This window comes from Orbicella franksi, chromosome 10 (assembly GCF_964199315.1).
Source record: "Orbicella franksi chromosome 10, jaOrbFran1.1, whole genome shotgun sequence".
Lineage (NCBI taxonomy): Eukaryota > Metazoa > Cnidaria > Anthozoa > Scleractinia > Merulinidae > Orbicella > Orbicella franksi.
Window position 1 is genome coordinate 19,877,441 of NC_138154.1, and position 21,711 is coordinate 19,899,151.

The 21,711-nt window shown below is 38.5% G+C and overlaps 3 protein-coding genes across 3 annotated transcripts; 2 read left to right on the forward strand and 1 right to left on the reverse strand.

Annotated features, from left to right (window-relative positions):
* The first annotated feature begins 49 nt into the window (after nucleotides 1-49).
* LOC145500798 (dnaJ homolog subfamily C member 25 homolog) lies at nucleotides 50-10,968 on the forward strand. The gene is made up of 13 exons (XM_081480336.1): nucleotides 50-227; nucleotides 388-416; nucleotides 1,532-1,591; nucleotides 2,419-2,466; nucleotides 2,770-2,824; nucleotides 3,192-3,298; nucleotides 4,041-4,112; nucleotides 4,438-4,500; nucleotides 5,335-5,399; nucleotides 5,630-5,686; nucleotides 6,536-6,740; nucleotides 7,693-7,763; nucleotides 7,973-10,968. Exons 1-13 carry the CDS (start codon nucleotides 113-115, stop codon nucleotides 8,025-8,027), a joined length of 1,002 nt encoding a protein of 333 aa, XP_081336462.1. The 5' UTR covers nucleotides 50-112; the 3' UTR covers nucleotides 8,028-10,968.
* Nucleotides 10,968-12,618, reverse strand: LOC145500806 (histamine N-methyltransferase-like). The gene has a single exon (XM_081480345.1). It carries the CDS (start codon nucleotides 12,074-12,076, stop codon nucleotides 11,183-11,185), a length of 894 nt encoding a protein of 297 aa, XP_081336471.1. The 5' UTR covers nucleotides 12,077-12,618; the 3' UTR covers nucleotides 10,968-11,182.
* A 3,690-nt stretch (nucleotides 12,619-16,308) lies between these two features.
* On the forward strand, nucleotides 16,309-21,604 carry LOC145499792 (transcription factor HES-1-B-like). Its single transcript, XM_081479316.1, has 4 exons — nucleotides 16,309-17,628; nucleotides 17,736-17,831; nucleotides 18,454-18,541; nucleotides 19,019-21,604. Exons 1-4 carry the CDS (start codon nucleotides 17,593-17,595, stop codon nucleotides 19,540-19,542), a joined length of 744 nt encoding a protein of 247 aa, XP_081335442.1. The 5' UTR covers nucleotides 16,309-17,592; the 3' UTR covers nucleotides 19,543-21,604.
* The last annotated feature ends 107 nt before the right edge of the window (nucleotides 21,605-21,711 follow it).

Consider the following 21,711-nt stretch of genomic DNA (forward strand, 5'->3'; position numbering starts at 1 on the left):
GGGGAGAGGATGGGGACTTTCTCACAGGGTATTCTGGGATATTGCCCCTTGATGGGTAACCGCTGACTGCTTGTTTAGTTCATTTTAAAACTTTTCTTCTTTTTGATCGTCGATGATGGCGATTTTCAATCGCATAATTTCTTCTCTTCTTCTTCTGATCTTCTTCAGTTCGTCAGCTTATGGCTTTATCGAGGGCCTTTATTGTGGGACGGAAAACTGTTATGACGGTAAAGTCCTGCATTTTTCTTTTCTGTTCTTCTGAAATAAGAAACTTTACAATATTAATTTGGATAGTTTCCTTGATCTGGTACACGCTGATCAAGGTTAACTTACTATTTCTGGGTTAGTAATAGTCATTAAATATCATTAACTATGTTTGATTTCTAGTACTCGGAGTTTACAGAGAGTCTTCAAAGGTAAGATATGGCAGAGGTTGTTAACGTAAAATTATCCGTGATACACGACTTTAGTATACGGTTTTGTGTGAAATCAAATAAAAGCTTACATCTCGAGTTTCCAGGTTGCCTTGTTTGATGATGTGGAATGTAAACAGACGAAAGATATTTCACTTGCCTCGTTGATAACAATGCTCCATTATAGTAGATGCATTAGTTTAGGCAATGTCGCACAGCAATTTTGGCGAAATTTTCTTGCGCTGAATCAGGTGTAACGTAATATCTGTGTATATTTCGTCCTCTTGATATCAGCTTGTCGTTTCGAAAAATTTTTCTTCCTGTATTTTTGCGTCAGAAGCTTAGAGAGAGATAATAGTCTTAATATTAAACACTTATGTGTGTTAAAAAACACTTGACAGGCAGATGAAATTGTGGCAAGTGTCACTTTTAATATCCATCAGTTGACCTACTTCAGTTTCATTAAGGCTGTTAACAAAGGCGTAAATAAATTATGAGGGATTTTTGAAAAACGTCTTATTTCTGTTTTATAATATAATAAGCAGGTGTGGCTTGTAAGATAACAGAACTTAAGATTTGCATATTGAAAGTTATAAACGAGTCGATTTGAAACTTTACCATCCCTCCCTTCATCCACCCCCCCCCCCCTCCCCCATCCCACCCACTGTGTTTTGGGGGCATCTTAGACAGCAGATAAAGTTAACTGGAGGCCTTTAAATTTGGCTGTCAATTAACTCTAGCAACTTGTCCCAAGTGCACTGGAAAGTCTATTTTCTTTGGATCCTACCAGTAGATAAATTTGTTAGATCTCCAGTCATGTTGCAAATAATGGTATTTTTTTTTGGTCTACCAAGAAGCAGTATTGTCAGATCAGCATAAGTTTTCCCAACAGTATGTAGGTGCTCTTGCAGCATTGTCAGTAAGGTTTTCAGGTTTAGGCTGTACATGTAGGACGGTTATGAAAGTCAGTGATAATGAAGTAAAGGGCATCTGTATGACCTAAATAACTTAGTAGAACAGAGGAGTAAAAGCTGCTTAATCTTATTGACTACAGAAGATAAATTTTTGTTTATCGAAAATATTCATCCTAATCAATGTTCTTGTGCCTTTACTTTCAGGCAGAAATAGCGAAAGCTTATAGAAAACTAGCCCGCAAGTACCATCCTGATCGATACAAGGTATGTGTAAAAACTTGATCAATCTGAATATGGGTGTTACTTAATAAAATTTTATGTACATGTAAGTCAGAAACTTGGTGAGTTTCGATTTTGTCTCAATATATAAACTTCAACTTCTTTGAGATTGTTACAATTATTGTAAGTTTATTTTTTTACACTTACAAGTAAAGATTTTCAACTGAGTTTCCTTTTAAAAGTCAGCCAAGAAATGGCACTTTTTCTCTAAGCAGCTCAGAGATTTTAGCCCCCCTCCCCTCCTTCCCCCCATCCCCCTCTTTCCTCTCGGCCAAAAAAGATGACCTACCTTTATTATCAAAGTACAAAATTGCGATTTTTTTTTTCAATTAATACCATTTTTTCTGTTTTTGAGATCTTTGGAACCATTCAACAATAAGCAAAAACAATACTATAAATAAATATATCTTTAATATTGACTCACACTGACATAAAATACATGTCAAGAAGTATTAAACACATTTTACAAGTTGATTAAACATACTGGGACATTTTTGATATAAATTTCCCCTCCCTGCAAAACCTCCTTCTTGTTTAACCTCCTTCCCATCAATTTAATGCTGGGGTAACCCTGCAGTGGACTAGCGTCCCATCCAGGGGGGAGTAGAAATACTCCTAGTCACTTCATGCTACTGATTTACTGGGATAAGCTCCAGCCTGATGAGCCACTTGGCTCGCATGCAGACTTTACCTTTTTACCTCATCAAATCTCCTTGAAATAAATAAGTCCCCCTTCCTAGAGGGGCTTATGGGATGGGATTTGTGGCACACTTAAATAACAAATCATTTTCCATTTTTTTAACTTCAACTAGGGTGAAGATGCTGAACAAAAGTTTCAACTCATTGCAACAGCCTATGAGGTGAGAGATTTTTAATAGAATCATCCAAAATCGATGAATGCCAAAATTAATAGTGGTTTGTATTGCACGCGTGCATATGTTGCATGGTTCAATTTTCCCTTGGTACAAGGAGGTATTGGTGGTATATGGTAATATATTTTATTATGTAGATAGAACATTGAGGGAAATACCAAATTGTGCCAAGGATATTTATTGAACCAAGACATAAACATATCAAGCCAAACTCCAAATGAAGTACATGATCCGACTGTAGACAACACAAATGTTGGTCATAATAATCACGTGCCAATGAAATAATTTCAGGTTTTAAAAGATGATGAACAAAGAGCTGATTATGACTACATGTTGGACCATCCAGGTAAGGCTTTTTTGTATAATGTGAATTACTAACTATTCCTGATGGCATATTTTAACTAGATCTCAATTAGAATCAAATAAATGACTGATATACTTGAACATCCTCACTGATATGGGGCATAGAGGTATGGTGCCCCAATGGTTAGTGGACTGGACTCCAGAAAGAGTGGTCTGGCGAATTATATGTTATGCTGGGTGTAACCTTGCGATGGCCCAGCATCCCATCCATTAGGGAGTAGAAATACTCCTGGCTCCTTAGCATGGCAGAAACTGGAACAAGCTCCCGGGGAATGGGCCACTTAGCCGATGTACTTTATAAAAAATAAAAATGGTTGAATGATGTATTTTCATTGCTTGTAATTCAACAGAGGAGACATATGGTCATTATTATCGTTACTATAGACGGCAAGTCGCTCCTAAGGTGGATGTGCGAGTGGTCATAGCAGTGTCAATTACAGTTGTTTCATTGCTACAGGTACTGTAACTGTTGATAAAAAAATAAACTGTTTTGAATATTAGATATTATGGCACTCTGGTGCAATCAAACTGTTACTCAGGTCTTTGATTTCTATGTCACAGTATACATGCATAATTGTGGGTCACACTGTTGAACATTTACCTTGACTGTAGCTTGCAAACTGTAATGTGACAATTGATAGAAGATCTTGCAGTGGATCTAAAATACATGCCTTGGCGAGATGCCATTTGAATGGAAGGGTTTGATCTTGGTTAGAACAGTACTTAAAATGCTGACTTGCTTGTCAGTGTCTGACTCGACTTATGGATCTGAAAGGAATTGGTTCCCTGCGCACAGATATGCCAATACACAAAACATTATAGCCCTAGATTTTACAGGTGCATACGGTACACAGTAAATGAGCATGTTTGAATATAATATTATTCTGAATGGATTTGGCGCCTTTTGACTTTCTACCTGCTACTGGGATAACAGCAAGACAAAGTGTTGAAATCCCACACTAGATGGAGAGAGATATCACATACATGTGTGTATTGTGGCACCATTGTTCTTTGTGATTTTTTTGAAAAATGTGCTTGAATGCTACCATTGTTGAGAGGGATTGAACTTCATTAACATGGCATCATTTATACAATGGGAACTCCGTTTGACTTCATGTTAATTAAAGTGGATCTCCTGTGTGTAATTTGAAATTTTTTCACACCATCACTCTAAATTAATAATAAATGTTTATTATTAGTATCTTCATGGCTGGTCCCGATACAATGAAGCTGTGAAGTATGCCTTGACAATGCCAAAATACCGAAACAAGGTAAGCTTTGCAACCAAATTATCATGATCTTAAGATGTCTTGTTGCATGCTAATACATGTATCTCCTCTGGGTGTATGTGCACTACTTGTGCATTATTGTACAGTAGTAACCAGGGATGACTTACATGTACTCCCACCCCCGCTATTGCAGACTCTTGCTATAATGGATAGCAAATGACAGTATCGAGCGTGTCTGTTATATCAGGAGTTGACTCTATATAACATAACTTATGTAATAATATTATTATCTAAGGTAACATAGACACTGGAATTTATTGTTGATCAATTTTAATGGTTACTGTTTTGATTATGTTTCCTTAACAAGGCCATGCAACGTGCAAGAGAGGAAGGTCTCTTGAATAACTTAAAGAAAGGCAAGAAATCCAAGGTAGATGTAAAACATGTTCTGACATCAGTCACTAACACATGCTGAAAGGGTTATGAAAACTTATTAATCATTTTTTTGTTAAAACAGACAACAGCACTAAGACATTTTGAAGTACAGTTATTACCACTCAAATGTCAGATGTATGTTTAATTTGCTCATACATGAAATGCACATCCAACAGCAAGACTAAGATTGTTGAAGAGAGTACTGGTAAATTGTAATTAGCCTTTGGCCATTTTCGCAAGGACACACAACTTGGACAGAGTTTTAAAAAGTCTACCCAACCTTGTTCCTCTGAGATCGAAACCTTGCACATTTGCATAACTCATGATAACTGATATTAAGAATAACTTTTGTGTGTATTAAGTGGTTTTTAAGGAACCTACATGCAGACCAGCCATTCCTTTTTTAAAGGTTCCCATTGATAAATGCATGTCTTTTTTTTTTTGACTTGTCATAGTTACAGTGTATGTTCATGATAGTGGACACCCCTTTAAATAGATGCTCAGACTGCATCGTTCAGTCACGTACTTTTGGTGAATATTTTGTCTTGTAGAGATTCAGTCTGTTTAATTCTTCTGGTAATTGGGTGGCCATTCCATTAGTCAGTCAGGCAGTTTGTTTGTCAGTCGGTCAGTCAGTCGGTCGGTCAGTCGGTCGGTTGGTCAGTCAGTCAGTCAGTCAGTCAGTTTGGTCAGTTTGGTCAGTTAATTAGTAAGGCAGTCAGTTGATCTAACTTGCAATTTGTCAGAGCACAACACTTCAATTTCAATGTACTGTTTAATTATTGTGTTTTTGTTTTGTTTTTGTTTTGTTTTTGTTTTTTTTTGACAGGAAGAACTAAGGGAGGAAGAGGAATCTATACTCAGAGAAGTTGTGGAAAATTCTTTGGATATCAGGTTGGTTTTATGTTATGACTTCCTCATCAAATTAATAATAGTACCTAGCTCTCTGCACGCATTGCAGGCCTATGATGATAGAGACAATTTCATCAAAAACATTTAACAGTAACAACTCTCAACTTGGTTTATTTAAGTGTTCTGTTTATGGCATGCATGGATTCAATGTTGATTTGTTCTCCTATGTCTAAAATTCGTGTCGAGTTTAATCTTGTTTTTGCTATGTTTAGGGGAGGTTACAGCAAGCCAAGAATAGTTGATGTCCTTTGGCTGAGGATTGTGCTTCTGTAAGTTCCGAGAATGTTTTAACATTTTCTGGGAAATTTGTAAAATTTCCCGCAGGCAACTGGATAAGAAATTCTCAAACTCATTAATAATTCATCAAGTTAAAACAAATGAAATCTTGACTGTGACAGAGGTTTGTATACCCGGTCTTAATTACCATAGATTATGATGATTTTACTTCTCCGTTTACTCCTTAGTTTTTGTTTCCATTAAGAAGATATATCAAACACTAGAGACAGTGTTTGATCAGCTATCCAAACACCTCAAATTTCGTCAAAAATAGTCTGCTGCGTGTCGTATTTTCATTTCTCTTACCAGTGTTTGGATATCCCGATGAAACACTGTCTCTCGTGTTTGATATATTATGTATTAGATTTTGGGAGTCCAGTGTGTTAGAAGTAGCTGGGATGGAAGGGATGGGGGCTACACACACATGAATGAACAACTGAAGCAGCTGCGAAAGTAAAACCTGAATTTTTTTCTTTAGGCATTATTTTCACAGGGCTGTGCTTAAGTTGTGCACATAACTGCAAGGATCATTCATGTCTTTACATCTTGTTCTGCAGTTCAAGTATACAATGTATGATCTCCCACATGCGTGCCCATCATACACTGCTAGCAGTTGGTTTTTCCTATGTCAAACAAGAGTGGGGAAAAACCAACTGTTTGCAGGATATGCCAGTCAGGGATAAGGTGTTATCGGTTTTATTACAAGCAAATTATTGTTACCTGAAGCATGTTAATGGCCATTGGCATAAGAAAGTGCTTGCACTGACTGCACACTAACAAAATGACAAATTGGTCGCTATTAAATTATTTAATCCATCAACCAACTGATGTTATTCTTTCAGCCCTTATACGATTTTGTGTTACATTGGCTGGTTGTTACGTTGGCACTGGAAATTTACCATTAGAAGAGAGGAATATGGGGACGAGGAAAAAGGATACCTTATTAGGAAAAAGCTGGGATTGTCATCTATCCAATGGGATGCTATGGAACCTGCGCGCAAAGATGTTCTTTTCTCTCGCAGATTGTGGATTGATGCTAACTTTCAGGTAGGTTTCGTCTTTGATGAGGAACATATTCTGCAATGATAAAGCTGCTGAAGTTGACATTTTATTCTTTATAAAAGCAAAACACTAGTTTAAGTGTTCAAGGCCAGTTATTGTTTGATTTATGGTTGTGTGATCACACTCAAGTTTCTGATGTGGCTGTAAATTGTTGCTTATTTTTTTAAAAAAGCATCAGTAAAATCATGGTAGAAGCTTACCATCTACATACGGGTAATGACTGAGAAAAAGAAAAGTAACATTTACCTTGTTTCATCTAGTTATACATACAGAAGTGGGGACGTTTGTGAGAGATTTTTTGGAAACGCCAGCTGCAGGCGTTGATTTATACTAAAACAATAAAAATCATTTGCTCTTGATTTCTAGATGTGATAATTGACTCAGGCGGTAACCTGCCAACAGGCTCTAGTGTCTGGGTTTCCCATTCAAGCGCTGCTTTCTCGCTTTTCACTTTGGCGCTTGCGTACGTTTAAGAATGACATGGGGGATGGAGGGTGTGAGAGCCTGCTCTTAGACTCGCGGGCTGCACCCTCATGAAAATCTAATTACCAGGTGGAAGTACATGCGGCATTTGGAGTGCAGCTCCTTTCAGGATATTTTCCAATGCAGAGCCATGGTCCATGAAACCTAGTAAAGTAATATCCCGTTAAAATCAAGAAGCTTGCTTTTCTCCTTGGCTTTGTTATTTGTATTTTAATGCAGGTTGAATTAATAAACTTGGACGAATTTACCATATCCATTTAATGGATGTAGACAGAGGTAGAATTATTGATTTGTTGCACACAGGTCAAAGTTTATGTCAGGGTATAATTCTCATAGCTTTGATAACTCACTGCTAAAAAGGTTCAACTGCTCAGTATGTGTTGAGCCACATACTCTGGGTTCACTGAACAGTGAAATGTGAATTAATGACGGTCACTTCTGTTGCTGTCTTTAGGAATTCAAACAAGAACAAGAAGAGGAAATGAGAGTGAAACTTGCACAGAACAACAAGTACAAAGCCTACAGGTATTGCTTTTAGTTGTGTTAAGCACTACGTGTATACGAAGGTTGACACATTGAAAGAATCGACTGTTTATTTTGCTTTTACGAAGTCATATAGTTTCGGAATCAAGACTCAGGTTACGCTGTTTAGCGATCAGGGTGAATGGCCGTAGTAATCAATCGATAAAAATTTATTTATTCTTTTTTTTTTTCATCTCTTCTTTTTCTGTCAGACGCTACATGAAAAAAGGCGGACCGGGACAGATGACATTCATCGAGGACGATTAGTTATCATACTTAGTATAAGAATAGAACACCGAGATAAATTTCTTTATTTAATGATAAGAGATCACGCCTGATATTTCATAGCACTCTAGTAAATATTTGTCAGAATGGTTTTTTGCCGGGTATTAACTGCTTGGCGTGGCTTGCCGGCTCATAACCTTGAAACATCGTCCAAAGAAAAGAGGAAATCGTATGCAACATTGAACTGCATGTCAGCCTGTCATGGAAATCAAACATATTAAATATGTTTAATTATTTTGTAGGGTAACATACATCAAACCACGGGGTAAATATGGAATACGCTGTAGACAGGAGTTGACACTGTTGAAAAATTAGATAAATGACTCACATTTTGTAGATGGTACTAAGATGTTTTAATTAACTTTTAAGCTTTCATCTAAAAAAGAGTTGGGCGATACGTCGTAGGCCCAGTTCAGACGCCGAAATTTTCATGGGCCGAACATAATATATTGAATTAAGTACATGAAAAATTCAGCGTCTGAATCAGCTAAGAAAGGCAATTTGAATTTGGAACGGTTCAGCCGTTCTTCCCGCCTAGCTCAGCCGGGAATTTCGGCCTTGGAACGGCTTTGATTCAGATATCGAACTTTTCATGTGCCGAATCTAATGCATACACCTTGCCTGAAAACCGCTGACCTTTCGATGTGTTTTGGTTCAAACTAAATTAAGTTCGGTGCATTAAGTGCGACGTCTGAATCAACACGCATACTTTTGATAATTTGGGTCGGTCCAAATTCGAATTAATTTCGGCTCATGAAAAGTTCGGCGTCTGAACTGGGCCTTAGTCAGTGACAGACATTTACGAGATAATTAAGCAATAGACTACAAGCTTTTTTGGTTTATAGGCAGATAAACCACGCGGGATGTTGGAGGAACACGAGAAGAATTGGTAAATCACGAGCCGCAGGCGAGTGATTTACGAATTCTTCGAGTGTTCTTCCAACATCCCAAGTGGTTTATCGTGCCTCTAAACCATAGAAACTTGTGGTCTATTGCTTTTATATAATAATTCAGAAGACACGCGAAATTTCCATGAGTTTACTGGCGCAATAAACCATAGTTGATTGACCAATCAGAGCACGCGCATTAATTTAATTATTATATAAATTTTGATAATCAAAGTTAACAAGTTGTTTTCCTTTTTTTCGTCGCAGTGTTTTCTAATAGAAATAGAAAACATTTTCTCCGTGTTTCTATCGAGTTACAGAAACACTCGTGAAAGTTTGGGAGAACTCGAAAAAACTGTGGAGACACTCACATGCGGCTCGTGTTCCCACAGCATTTCTCGTTCTCCCACAGTACATGTTTTCTATTTCTTAAATAACAGATACAACGCGCTCTCCCAAAGTGATAGAGTGTTTTCACATGACGTCACGCCATCCATAAACAATTAAACAGCGGCCATGTTGGCGTACCAAACCAATCTTGTTGGAGTTCAACTCTCTCTGATGTACACACTTCCTTTTGTTCCAATAAATTTTCATGGCTGCTGGCCACGTGGGTGAGAACACTCTACGTCATAATTATTTGTTTCACGTGAGCCCTTCACTCTTTTGATGCAAAATAAATTGCTTTGAACATTATTGATCCGTTCCTTTTCAGATTTGTACATTTAAAAACAATTATCCAAAATTTTGAAGCCGTGTTGGTTGCCCAAAAGCAGCGAGCAAAGACCCAGACCGCTCCCACAAAAGGTTGTCCCCCTCCCCTCCGAGAGAACTGTAGCGACGGTAAGACACAGGCTTGCTATAGCACTATTAATGATAAAAATTACAATTTCTTCGATTGTGATTGGTTTAAAAAACTCCAATTTTCCACTAATTCACTCGCCAAGTTGTTATCGGACAGTTTGTTATTGGACTGTCTGTTATCGGACAGTTCAATAAGCCAATCACATTCAAAGTTGTATTTTAAATCAACCAATCCCATTCAAAGTTGTAGTAACGTGCATGCGTGTGTGCGCTTTTGTGTTTTTGGCACCTGATTGCCGGTGGGAGGCGCGGTGGCCTTAGAATGTTTACATCTCCTTTGTAGGTATTTTAATGCAAATTTTCCCTTTCTTTCATAACTTGGCTATTCTATTCTCGGAAATTGTAATTTTTTATGATTAATTGGTAATAAGACTGGATTCGTGTTGTCCAATTCGGTCTGTAATCATACTCGCGATTAACAAATTGGACTCCCGCTGCGCGGTCGTCCGATTTTGTTATCACTCGTATGATAACCGACCGAATTGGACTCCACTCAGTCCTATTACCATTACTAAACATGGCTCGCGTTATTTCCGTGGCATGACACAAGCGTGTTTACAGAGGCGAGTGCAAAGTGTTTGCACATCATTTCCATGATTTTATTTGGTTTTGAATGTGTAACATCAGGAATAACGAGGGGAAAAGCTTTCGAAAAGCCACCACACTCTGAAAACATTAGGGCTGCGTCACTGAACAGAGTGCCGCACCCATGTCTCGCCTCGTACGCTGCAACCGCTGCATGCTTTATTGATTGGAGATGGGCCGACATCTTCATTTCAGATCGATATGATACCTTCATACCAAGCAGGAATTAACCGTTTTTTCCATATCTATGCTGTGACGACATTGATTTCACTGGTATGTCACATGATCTGTTTGATCAAATACGGGTTGGTCTCGCACTGTAAATGTTGATTGCTGTTCAGTACTCTGTGACCTCTATCGTTGTAGGAACAGCACAGACAAACGAGTCATGTCAAAGAGTTCAATCACTGTTTAATAACTGCTTCACCTTTTTTTGTGTGTGTGTGTGTATTTTTTTTTTTTTTTCATTTATTTCTCATTTTTCAGTCCTGCTCAATAAACACACTTACCGACATGACTGAGCTCTTCCTCAACCCCGTTCCCAGTCATTTTGAAAAGTGGAGAACGCCATGAAGACGAAGTTAGGCTCTTCCTTTGGTGCTGACATAAGGAGCGTGGGTTCAGGAGGGGACGAAAGCCTTAACCTCCTCAGACGTTCTTTGGTGTCACGCAATCTTCCTCCCCCACGAACGTTCGTGGGGAGGAAGATTGCGTGACTAGCGCAAAGAGTATTGAGATCGACCCATCCTTATAATTTACAAACGTGCAAGTTCAACATTTGTTTTGAAACGACGACGCCAGTCATTTGTAAATTACAAATGCGATAAATTCAGGTTTAACCAGCTTCTTTCCATTTTCATCGGTGAAGCTTTCTTCATTTAAAAACTCCATGACATCTTTATAGAGCATTCTATCGGCCGTGACTCGGAAATCTTGCTTGTGCGTTAGGAAGTCGAGAAGAAGCTGCCCTTCAGTGGAAGATTCGTCGAAACAGCTACTTACGTCCACGGTGTAGTGGGCCTTCGACAATTCTTCATACTTCCAATTGTTCCTTTTGGTAATGTCAATAAAATCTACTTCCGTGTGAAGCTTCTTTGTTGACCCCAAGTCGACAAGACCCTGCAATTTTCTGGACAGTTTGGGAAAAAACGAATCTTCGGGTCCCAAGGTACAGAAGATAGCTCCCCCACTAACGAGCCGCTTATAGCAGTTGACCAAAGATGTCTCGGCATCCATGTAGTAAAGGGACGCAACAAAATGAACCAGTTCGAAACACTCGATTTCGGGACTGTAAGAATCGATGAACTTCTGCAAGGTCGTCTCGTGCCATTCGAACGAGAAATCTGCTAGATCTGTGAGGGACTGAGGCAAACACGACGACACTGTCGTTTTAAACTCTGTTATCATGGTGCTTGGTTCTATGATTGTCGAGTGTATTACTGCTCCTTTCTTCTCGATGGCTCTAGCGACAGCAGCAAGAATTCTCAGGTCAGTTTGACCGTGGCCGCTGCCAACTCCAAGAACTCGGAACACGGCAGACGTCATACAATCTTTGGACAAATGTCTCATTGTATGGGCAGCGATATATTCAGCATAATCCATGAGCACCTTTCTAACGGAAGATTTCTTTCGAAACAATTTGAGTGAAGTGAGATAAGGATCTTCTTTCAGTTCTTTTGAAGCTGAAGGAAACATGTTACTTGTAATGTCTGATCCCAAAGCTGGTTTTCACTGGCGAACAAGCCCAAACATAAGTAAATAAGCAACAATAGGTTCTCAATAGCGACGGAGTCGGAGTCGGAGTCGGAATCGGACCCCACCGCCCCTACCCACGGGCATTTTGTACTCTCCCCAGTTTCGCTCGCATCAAGAGACCAAGATGGCGGTCCGTCGAACTCAACGATCGACATCCAGGACATCTACGATCTCACGGAAAAATAGGGGACTGTGAACAGTACTAGTCTAGAGATAGCGTGACGAGGCCAAAGAGTGTCTGCACAGCAGGCTACCATAATTATGCGTGCTGACATCTCACCAGAGCAAGCCTCGGTTTTCAATATAAATCATGGTATCAATAACAAATTCCCAAAGCAAAGATGAAAAGAATTGGCGATTTAAATAATTAATTGAATACAAAATGAATCCTTGTAGTTGTAGTCAAATCGCACCATCGTGCAAATTTGCTTTCTCAGTGTAGTTCCAAATACCTTGAAGTTCGTCAAAAATACTCCGCTACTCCGCTCTCTTCTTCTTCTTTGTGCTCAAACACGGTCTTTCGTGTTTGATATATTAAATACCCAGGAGAAAATAACACGACAGTGCAAGAACTGAGAAAATTTCGCACAAGCGGGGTGAATTTTGGGCATGTGACGTAATCAAGCAAGAACACCATAAATAGCATATTTAACATGGATTATTTGCCCCCAGGTTCAACCTGGGAAAGTTCGTCAAGTTTGGGATACAGTTCTAGATTGAATGTGACTCAATCGGTATGTTACGTTATGGTTTCATGACATATTCATAATTACATGACTAACTCCCCGATCGGCAAAAAGAACTAACTCGATCCAGTGCTGTGGTTTCTTCTCGAGCGGGCATACTACAATACAGCGGTCAATTAAGCACTTGGATCAACCAATCAGATTACCCTATTACAGGGGCAATATATTTTCCAAGTATATCGGACAGCACACTGTCCGGCAGTTATCCCTCGCGCCCACTCTTGACGGTTTTCTTGTAGTTTTATGGCTTACTTTTACTTACTCAGGACTGGGTTAACTTAATTCTTTTGTCCCTCCGTTTCTTCCAACGTTCTTTTCCTTTCTTCTCTTTTCTTTTCTTTTGTTTTTGAAAACCTCAACGTCGGGCATGAGGTCGACTTTCACGTAGAATTGCGCGCTTCAGGTCTGGCCCATGATTATTGGATGTTCTTTTAAAAGATTTCAATCAAGTGATACTGAAATCTTGTATCATAAGTCCTAAGTATCCTCCTCTGTTAACCGAAGCTTGTTTGGGATCGAGCTGGAATGAATAAAATATTGGCCCTCGGTATCGAGCTCGTTTTTATGCGCTCGAGGTCTTGACAATATGCTCCATTAAAGAGCCAGTTCACTGGCTATGAGCCAAAGCACTACTGTGATAATAACAGATCATGGTAACACTGTGCCTTTTAACTAAACATTTCTTTATATTTTAGTGCGTAGAAGCCACAAACACTTGTTGAATGAGCTCCCTGTGGTGCGAGATTCATGTATGAACGACGAATTACGGAAATTCCTCGGCGTTTCCGATTGGGCACCGACAACGACTTAAATGGATTTTCGAATTTCACAAACAGTTTCCAAAAGCTTCTTGGTCAGAGTATAAAAGAACTCGTTTCACAAAGGCCGAGAACAACTTTTGAAAAGGTGCGTTTGCCTTTTTCCGGAATACAATTATAAATTAACCACTCTCATAGTATATATTGGTGTCACCAAAGAGATTAAAAAACATCAGCAGCTTGTTTGCAGCCTGCTTTCGGAGCAGTCACAGCATAACTATTTAGTATTCATAGGATTTGAAAATGATATTTTCGATCAGTATCGTGAATGTCTTTTTTCACAATTTTGTCATGTTGTTATAGTCAAATAGTCAAGGTTTCCACGTGTGATAGGTCCGGTTTATGCCCATCATTCCGTCTCATGCTTTATACTGTGTGCTTTAATTCCCTCTCCAGTTTAAGTTGGCTGATAGAATTTGCTTTTTTTGTTTAATTTCCGTCTCTACGTTCCTCGTTCCCCACTCCTTGCTTTCTCGATTCCTTGTTCCTCACCTCGTGCTCCGTTCCAGCTGCTGGTGTTCCTAATTTTCCGTTTCAGTGCTTTCTCGTTGCCATAATTTCGTTTTGCTCCTCCCTTTCTTAATTTCTTCCCTGCTACTTGTTGTGCTAAGTAAAATCTCTGCTTTATTTTGCTATAGATATATTTAAAGCAATCACAATTTGCCTATTAAACTTCACGATCGATCTCGGTTCTTCGTTATTTAGCCGAAATCACGGACAAGCTAACTGCCTTCAGTTCTCCTTGCTTGATCGAAGGACCTGAAGGGACAAAACTTTTACGGCAGTTGATTTTCAATGCCTATATTAAAAAACGCCGGGGATTCTTTGTTCAGTTTACACGCCGGTTATAATGAAAGGTTAAATTAATTATCGCATGGGGGCGTTTTCAACGTTCTAGAGAACTCAATAAACATGGCTGACTTTCTTATTTTGTTCATTGGCATCCTTTTAATTAACTCAGTCATTTTCTAACTTAACTCCAAAAAATCCAACCACGTTGTTTAATTCGAATACTGTGTTTTTTTCAATCGTAACTTAAAGAATCTTGCACAATGAATACTGTCTGTATGTCTGCCTTAATTAGTTTGAGATGCAACTGATTTCGCTAAAATGTCTACAACTTCTGCTGCCTACACACGTAGACCTGCCTGAAGCGATGCGTAGTAATTTCCGTTTTTGAAACCTGTTCATTTAATCTACATATTTTTTATTCCATATTTCTTTTCCATCAGCTCTGCTTTTTTTTTACAACGATATGGAAGTTTATCGATATACTTCCATTCCCTATAACAGCACAATAAAGGTCAACAAAGTTGTCTTTCTGTATGACTGCAGGGATAACAACGGGAGTGATTCAATTTAGTAAAAAAAACCTTGTACTCTTTGTTCTAGAATACATGAACTTTAATTAATTCTGAACCAGTCAATTGAATCATAGTACCATACTTCTGACCAACATTATTGGAGCTGTATAAAGACTAACACGAGTATCGCGATTCTTAGCTTTAAGTCTCATGTCATTCATTCACCAGGTCTGCAGAAAAAACGTTCAGTTAAATTACTTTACGATTGAGAAATAATCATTGAGATATAATTAAAATAGCTTGCTCCTTGAAGAATATTCCAGCTTTATGTTAAACGACCCAATCGAGATTTCGCAAAAACATTGCGACTGCAAACTAAATGGTTATTTCACGTAACGAAATTAAACGAGGTCGGAGCTATTGTGTGACCACAGAAATTACTTGTAAAGCCAACATCTTTCTCAATGTAAAGGTTCTCCGTGGCCCAATTTTAGTGACTTAGCCAATTAAAAGCAATGTTATGAACAATTTAAAAAACGCAAAGTGTTCCCTGATGACGTTTGGATAAACGTCATTCGAATCTTCACAAACTAAACTAAGCAATACTCTGCGAAATAGTGGTTTGAATGAAATCAATTTTTTTTCCGATTTATTTTTGAACTGTGTTACTTTACAGTAGACATTCCTCATTAATGAAGCCAGCAATAATTATAATATTGTCACATCTTCGATTTTACAGCAAAATGTTTTTCGTATGGATACAAGTCGAGGCAAGTTATCGCGTTAAATATGAAGGAATTTAACGCCTACATATTGTAATTAAACAATTTTGTTTAATATTCTGAAGGAAATTCTTGTCTAATTTCCCATGTCGGCTTTAACATAATTTATTAAGTCCGTGATGTTTGCACGCAAAGCCATGCTTGCTTCATCTATGACAAATACATCCCTTTAACACTGAACTTCAATTAAGAGATTTGAACATCGTCCATCGAGTTATGTAAAATGTTTTGCCATAATGCTCTTTTTTGGTGTCTATTTAGGGACATTGCGCATTAAGAACATCATATTTTCAAGCAATGCTGGCGATGTCTTAAACATTACAAAAAACATGTAAAAAGTGGAGTTCAAGATGGCGTTTGTGTTATTCCAGTGCGTAATAAATCTCTGGAACAAGGCGCGCAGGAGTACACGTGTGAGCCCACAAAAACAACTTCTTCCCTCAGCAGTCACTCCTGCAAGCCATATAAACCGACGAATTCTAACAACGAATGAGTATTCTCTTCAGCCGATTATGTGGAAACCGTTCTCGAGGGGTACTAATAGAATAGGGATTACAATAAGGGGGAGTGGCTTATTTCAGACCAGAAATTTGGTGGCATGTATAAACATGTGTATTCTAAAATAAGGTTATCTTTTCAGCACACTAAAACCGTTTTCTAGGAGTACCAAACTTTGAACTATCAAAGAATGTATTCGTTGACGGTCGGGGAGGGTGAGTGGATGACATTTGGTGTGCATAGGGCCTTTTTAGAACAGCCGTGGATAATTAGAGATGCAAGTTGAGTTTCTTGTTGAAGAATTTGTTTCTTTGTTCCGTGTGCCGCAGCATTATCCAAGCTAACAAATGATGATGTCGGACCGGTTCACGAGTGCTCTATTAATTTCTTTTCAACGCCAAACTGATGTAATGTAGGGAGTAGTTTAATATAAGTTAACCAATTAACGCACTCATGTTGCGGTTGAATGGACTAATGACAAGCCGTGTATTCAAATAGCTACGTTAGCAGAAATGAAAATTGCGTTTCAGCAGCCTTGAGAAATTTCGGTGACTGAATGGAGCAGAATGTTCTTACGTCGTTTCACCTGTTTTACAGTGCAAGTTTCTCCGTTTCTTCATTTGATGCACCCACTTGACCCAAAAGACATTCACTCTTGTTTAAGAGAATATCAACTGACAGAGCTTTCGTGTGATGTATAAATAATGTCACTTTGTTTGCTTATTATTTATAGAAACATTACACCGTGTACAATATTCAGGAACGTGTCCAACGACGCTGGAACTAGGATCGCTTTCGAGGGACATGACCCGTGAAACCATCAAAACGCTGCGACACAGACCTAAGGAGCCGCCTGGCCAATCAGCGCGATCTGTTCCCACGACCCTAGTAGACCACACTATGGAGACGCTTTACACAGCAATGAACTTACCTGCCCATATATTGTTGTTGTGTTATTTTTCGCACGCGAGTCGTAGCATTCAAGCGTGCTGGTCGGTGCCTCGACCAATCGGATGGCAGCACTCTCACGACCTTAATTCGCCCCGACATAGTTTTCTCCGGTTTGGATTGTTGACTGTGCTTGTTTTTAAACAAGATAGCGGGTTTTAATTGGACAGTAGGGGTGTGTTGAGAATTGTGGATCTTTTTCCCACGCTCATTACAATGCCTCGGTTATCATAAACAAAGGCGGAGACAAAGGCTTACATTCTTCTTAAAATCCCGTGATAAGTCCGAATTTGAAAAGTTATACGACTTTTGTGTTGCCCGTCGTCGCCAGAGATCGCAGGTATCCAATTTCAAGCAAAAATGAGCGAAGAAGGAAAATCGAAAGATCGCAGAAAAGTGAGTTAGAGTCATTTTTGCTGGGAACATTGATTTTCCTGTCATTGAGGACGTCTTCTTGTAACTGACTTACAAATGCAACAATCTTTTCGAAATTCCGTCTTCAGGCGTCAAAACCGATCATGGAGAAACGAAGACGAGCAAGAATTAACGAAAGTTTAAACGAACTGAAAACGTTAATACTGGAAGCCATGAAAAAAGATGTAAGTACCATTTAGAAGCTTTGGAATAACTTTCTCAGCTTTATTTAAGAACTTTTGGTCCTTTTCGCAAACTGTTTAAAATTCATATGAGGCTGCTAATTAATTACTGAAAAGTTTAAAGTTTTCAAAACTTCTAATTTTTGTGGCGATGTTAAAACTACTTTCGCACCATGAGAAAGTTATGGAGCTTTAGACGTACTGTAGTTTTCGTGTTTAACTGATTGCTAACCATGATTTCAACTGAACATTTGACCTCAGAAAGTAAAAATTCTTGAAATAACTTTCCCAAGCTTTCGCTTGGACTGCTGCTGAATTTTTTAAGTATCCCCTGCCTAACAATCACTTTTTGTTGATTGACAAGGTTTTCATGATACATATAATAGTGATAACTTTGATTTAGGGAAGGGAGCCTTAATCGAGAGATCATTAATGTCATTAATAGCAAAAAGTAGCAACAAGCATTTTAAAACGATGTTTTCAAGCAAAATTTTAATTCATAGCAAAGCAGCTTACCTCATTTCCATAGATTTATCTGGGATTACCATTAAACGTTCCCTCAAGGTTTTAGATATGGTTATTTCTTTGTTTTTGTTAATAATCTCTTTGAAAAACTTTTTTTCAGAATTCGTGCTATTCCAAGCTGGAGAAGGCTGATATTTTAGAAATGACAGTTCAACATTTAAAAAATCTTAAAAATCAACAAATCACAGGTTAGCTTGTTCTTGCCTCGTTCATTTGCAGATAGTACTAAGTTTAAGATAACTACCATTAAAAGGCGTGATATTTTGATTTACCATTATTTCGGTATAAAGACTGTGTTGTTTAATTGTTTGATGCACAATGAGGTCAAATATTCCATTGAGCTGAAACTTGAAAGATATCTCTTGATATCTATCTATGTTAAGCATTCCTCTTGTAAGTGTATGACAGCATCGTTAGTTAACGATGAAACGCTGGGTTGAAAATATTTTTCTGTGAACGGTCAAAGCTCATTTTATGTCTGTAACAGAACCCCTTGTGTGAACGAAATGAGGAATTCATTGTCTTCGCTACATGTGAATGTCTACAGTGTTAAATTTGTCCCCTGCTGTACAACCAGCCTTCACATTAATTAGATGCAAAGTTCTCGATAATGAATCAGTTACCAAACGTCTCTATATATAATTTTTCTTTGCTCCTTTCAACAGGTAGTTCAAGTTCAAATCCGGCGTCCGTGGCCAATTATAGGGCGGGCTTCAATCAGTGCGCATCAGAGATCACTCGAGTCCTGACAGCCCTGGGAAACACTGACTCTACGCTTAGGAGTAGGCTCTTAGAGCACCTAGCGACTCGTTGCCTGGTAACTAAGCCGGTGGACGCCGCTGATACAAGAGAACAGCTGCCTCAAGTCTCGTTTCCCAATCAACCCATACTGCCCAAGCCACCCATTTCAATGTCTTCGCCAGCAAATTTCTCATTTCTTCCTCAAAACAGCTCTGGCGTTCTACCCTCCACTCAATATCATTTAGCGTCTTATCCTTTAACTAATGGCAAAGTGGCAGTTCTTTTGCCAACAGTTAACCCTTTTTTGATGGATTCAGGCTCCGCTGTTGCTACGCAACCTAACTTCCTTCCCGTATTTGGTAAAGATCCAAAGCATGGCGTCTCTCCGCCGGAAGTCATGCCGTTAGGTTTAGATACCAGGTCCCTGTACTGGAAACCCATGCCTTAACAAACAATCGATGGAAAACCAAATAACAGTGGCATTTTGTGGATAACATTGCAATTCTTATCCTTCATCTTGAAGACTGATCTACATTTTTTTTCCTTTTTAATGTTTCCGCCAACATTTCTCATGCTGGTTCAGCTACAAAAAAGAAAACTCGTATTTTAACGAGTAAACAATAAGGTCTATTACGCCGCTCTTTAATAATTTTGCAATTCAAACATTCTGCTAAAAACTATGATTAAGCTATTAGGGTATCTTATTTATCCAACATTTTATTTGGATTCAAATTTCAAGCGCAGCTTTCACAGATTTCTATAATTGCAAATTTTTATTCCAACATCCCAAAAACCGCAAGATAACAAAGTATATTTTAGAATTCCTGACATCAAAAAACGTCAATATTCTAAAGAAGTCAAAATACTTCATTCGTTTATCACTGACCCTTTTATCAAGGAGAGACAATTTGTACGTCATATATCCTGGTCATGTGTTTATTTAAAATCTTGAATGATGTTTTAATACCTATTTAAATATTATTTTTCAAATTTTTTTTAAAAAATACGGTTGTTAACATTTTTCGCAACTTCCGTTACTTCTAATTTGTAAATGATTGCCGAGTAATCACTTTTCCTTACTGTGTAAGTTGTCTGGGAGATGGGAGAGTTAACTTATATTCGATGAAGACAAAGAATTTTCTCATTAAATGGGATCTTTATTTATGCTTATATTAAGTCAATAAATTCAGCCTATGTGCTGGCTATCTTCGTATTTTGTTTCTTTGTCATGTTGAATCATGGATTTATGTTTTTACGAAGTTCGTATTTTTAAAGCTACCCCTTTCCAAAACCTTCGTTCCAACAAACTCTATCTTTGCACAACTTGATGCAATCCGTTCGCAGGCTCTCTCTCCTTTGCCTCCCTAGGTCGTTGGAAGAAAGAATCAAGGAAGACAGAGGAGAGAGAGCCTGGGAACGAGGTTAAACTTGATGCAGCAAAATGATGACGTCATAGTCTCATTTTGCGCCATTGTATTTACAATGACCTAAGCAATGTAGAATGTTAGGAATGCAGTGAAAAAGATCGAATTACAAACAAACTAGGTTTCGACAATTAGAACAAATTAGTTCTTTGACAGTTTTTTCCCTTACAGAAGCTTTGACGCAAGACTTGTTTAAAAACACATGTCGCTCCTAAATGCCACAGATCGAGTTTTTGATCATTGACGCAAACGAATTTGAATAACGTATTATACAGAATCTCCAGAGATTTAATTCTCATGAAAATGAAATTGCAATTTTATTATAGTCTTCCACCCCTCGCGAGAGATTGAAATGTTAGTTGTTCTACGTATTGTTTCGATTGTCATAGAAATATATCACAGCTTAAGACCTGAAAGAATCGCATTGAAATCTTTTGACAGTTGTCATTCCCCAACGCGAGTAGAGCTTTTGTGCGGCTAATAATCAACACGAACCAGTGGAGCATCCACAGTTTTGTCGAAAGCACTAACCTTTTTAGAATTTTTCTTAAACAAACTAACGGCTTGATTTCATGACTGAATCGCCTTCTCTCTCCACAAACATTGTACTGTACACTTTACAGAGAGCGTTGTGTAAATTTTTCTTCGGGTATCTGTTTAGACTTGTTTTTAAGCGGCAATTGTTGTGCATACATTGTTCATGAATAAACATTCGCACCGGGGCTGATCGTGGGAAAATTTCAGCCTCTTTTGTTTCGCTCGCGGTCGGGTCATCTTATAAGTGAACCCCATCGAGTGCGAATCATGCCCGGACAATGCTTCGGCACGTGCAGAAATAAACAGTTATTGTAGTCAAAGAATGTTTTATTTAAACATCTCTGTTGGCATTGTAGTGCACGAGCTCTGTCGCGCGGCTCGACCAATCAGCGAGACCCGTTCCCACGGACACGGTTTACAAACAACAATGGGTTTGTCTGTTTTGGGTTAATGAAGTTTTAATAAGAACTTTTGTGTGCTCACGGATCATGGCAGAGGTACCACGTAATTAGCTTCTAAACAACAGTCAAGTCACTCTTGTCCCACGTCCTAAGAAGCCCTCGACCAATCGGAGTGGCCTGTTCTCACGCTCTGTTGGCAAAAGTTTATTTACAACGAATAGTACAAGCGCTCTCATTGGCCCTCTGGTATAACTT

Bases quoted from the DNA above. Each gene is read 5' to 3' on its own strand.
- LOC145500798 (XM_081480336.1), top strand. From the start codon at position 113: ATGATGGCGATTTTCAATCGCATAATTTCTTCTCTTCTTCTTCTGATC. The intron at 6,741-7,692 runs GTAGGTTTCGTC...TGCTGTCTTTAG, and splicing joins GGATTGATGCTAACTTTCAG to GAATTCAAACAAGAACAAGA. The intron at 7,764-7,972 runs GTATTGCTTTTA...TTTTTCTGTCAG, and splicing joins AACAAGTACAAAGCCTACAG to ACGCTACATGAAAAAAGGCG.
- LOC145500806 (XM_081480345.1), bottom strand. From the start codon at position 12,076: ATGTTTCCTTCAGCTTCAAAAGAACTGAAAGAAGATCCTTATCTCACT.
- LOC145499792 (XM_081479316.1), top strand. From the start codon at position 17,593: ATGAGCGAAGAAGGAAAATCGAAAGATCGCAGAAAA. The intron at 17,629-17,735 runs GTGAGTTAGAGT...TTCCGTCTTCAG, and splicing joins AATCGAAAGATCGCAGAAAA to GCGTCAAAACCGATCATGGA. The intron at 18,542-19,018 runs GTTAGCTTGTTC...TCCTTTCAACAG, and splicing joins TAAAAATCAACAAATCACAG to GTAGTTCAAGTTCAAATCCG.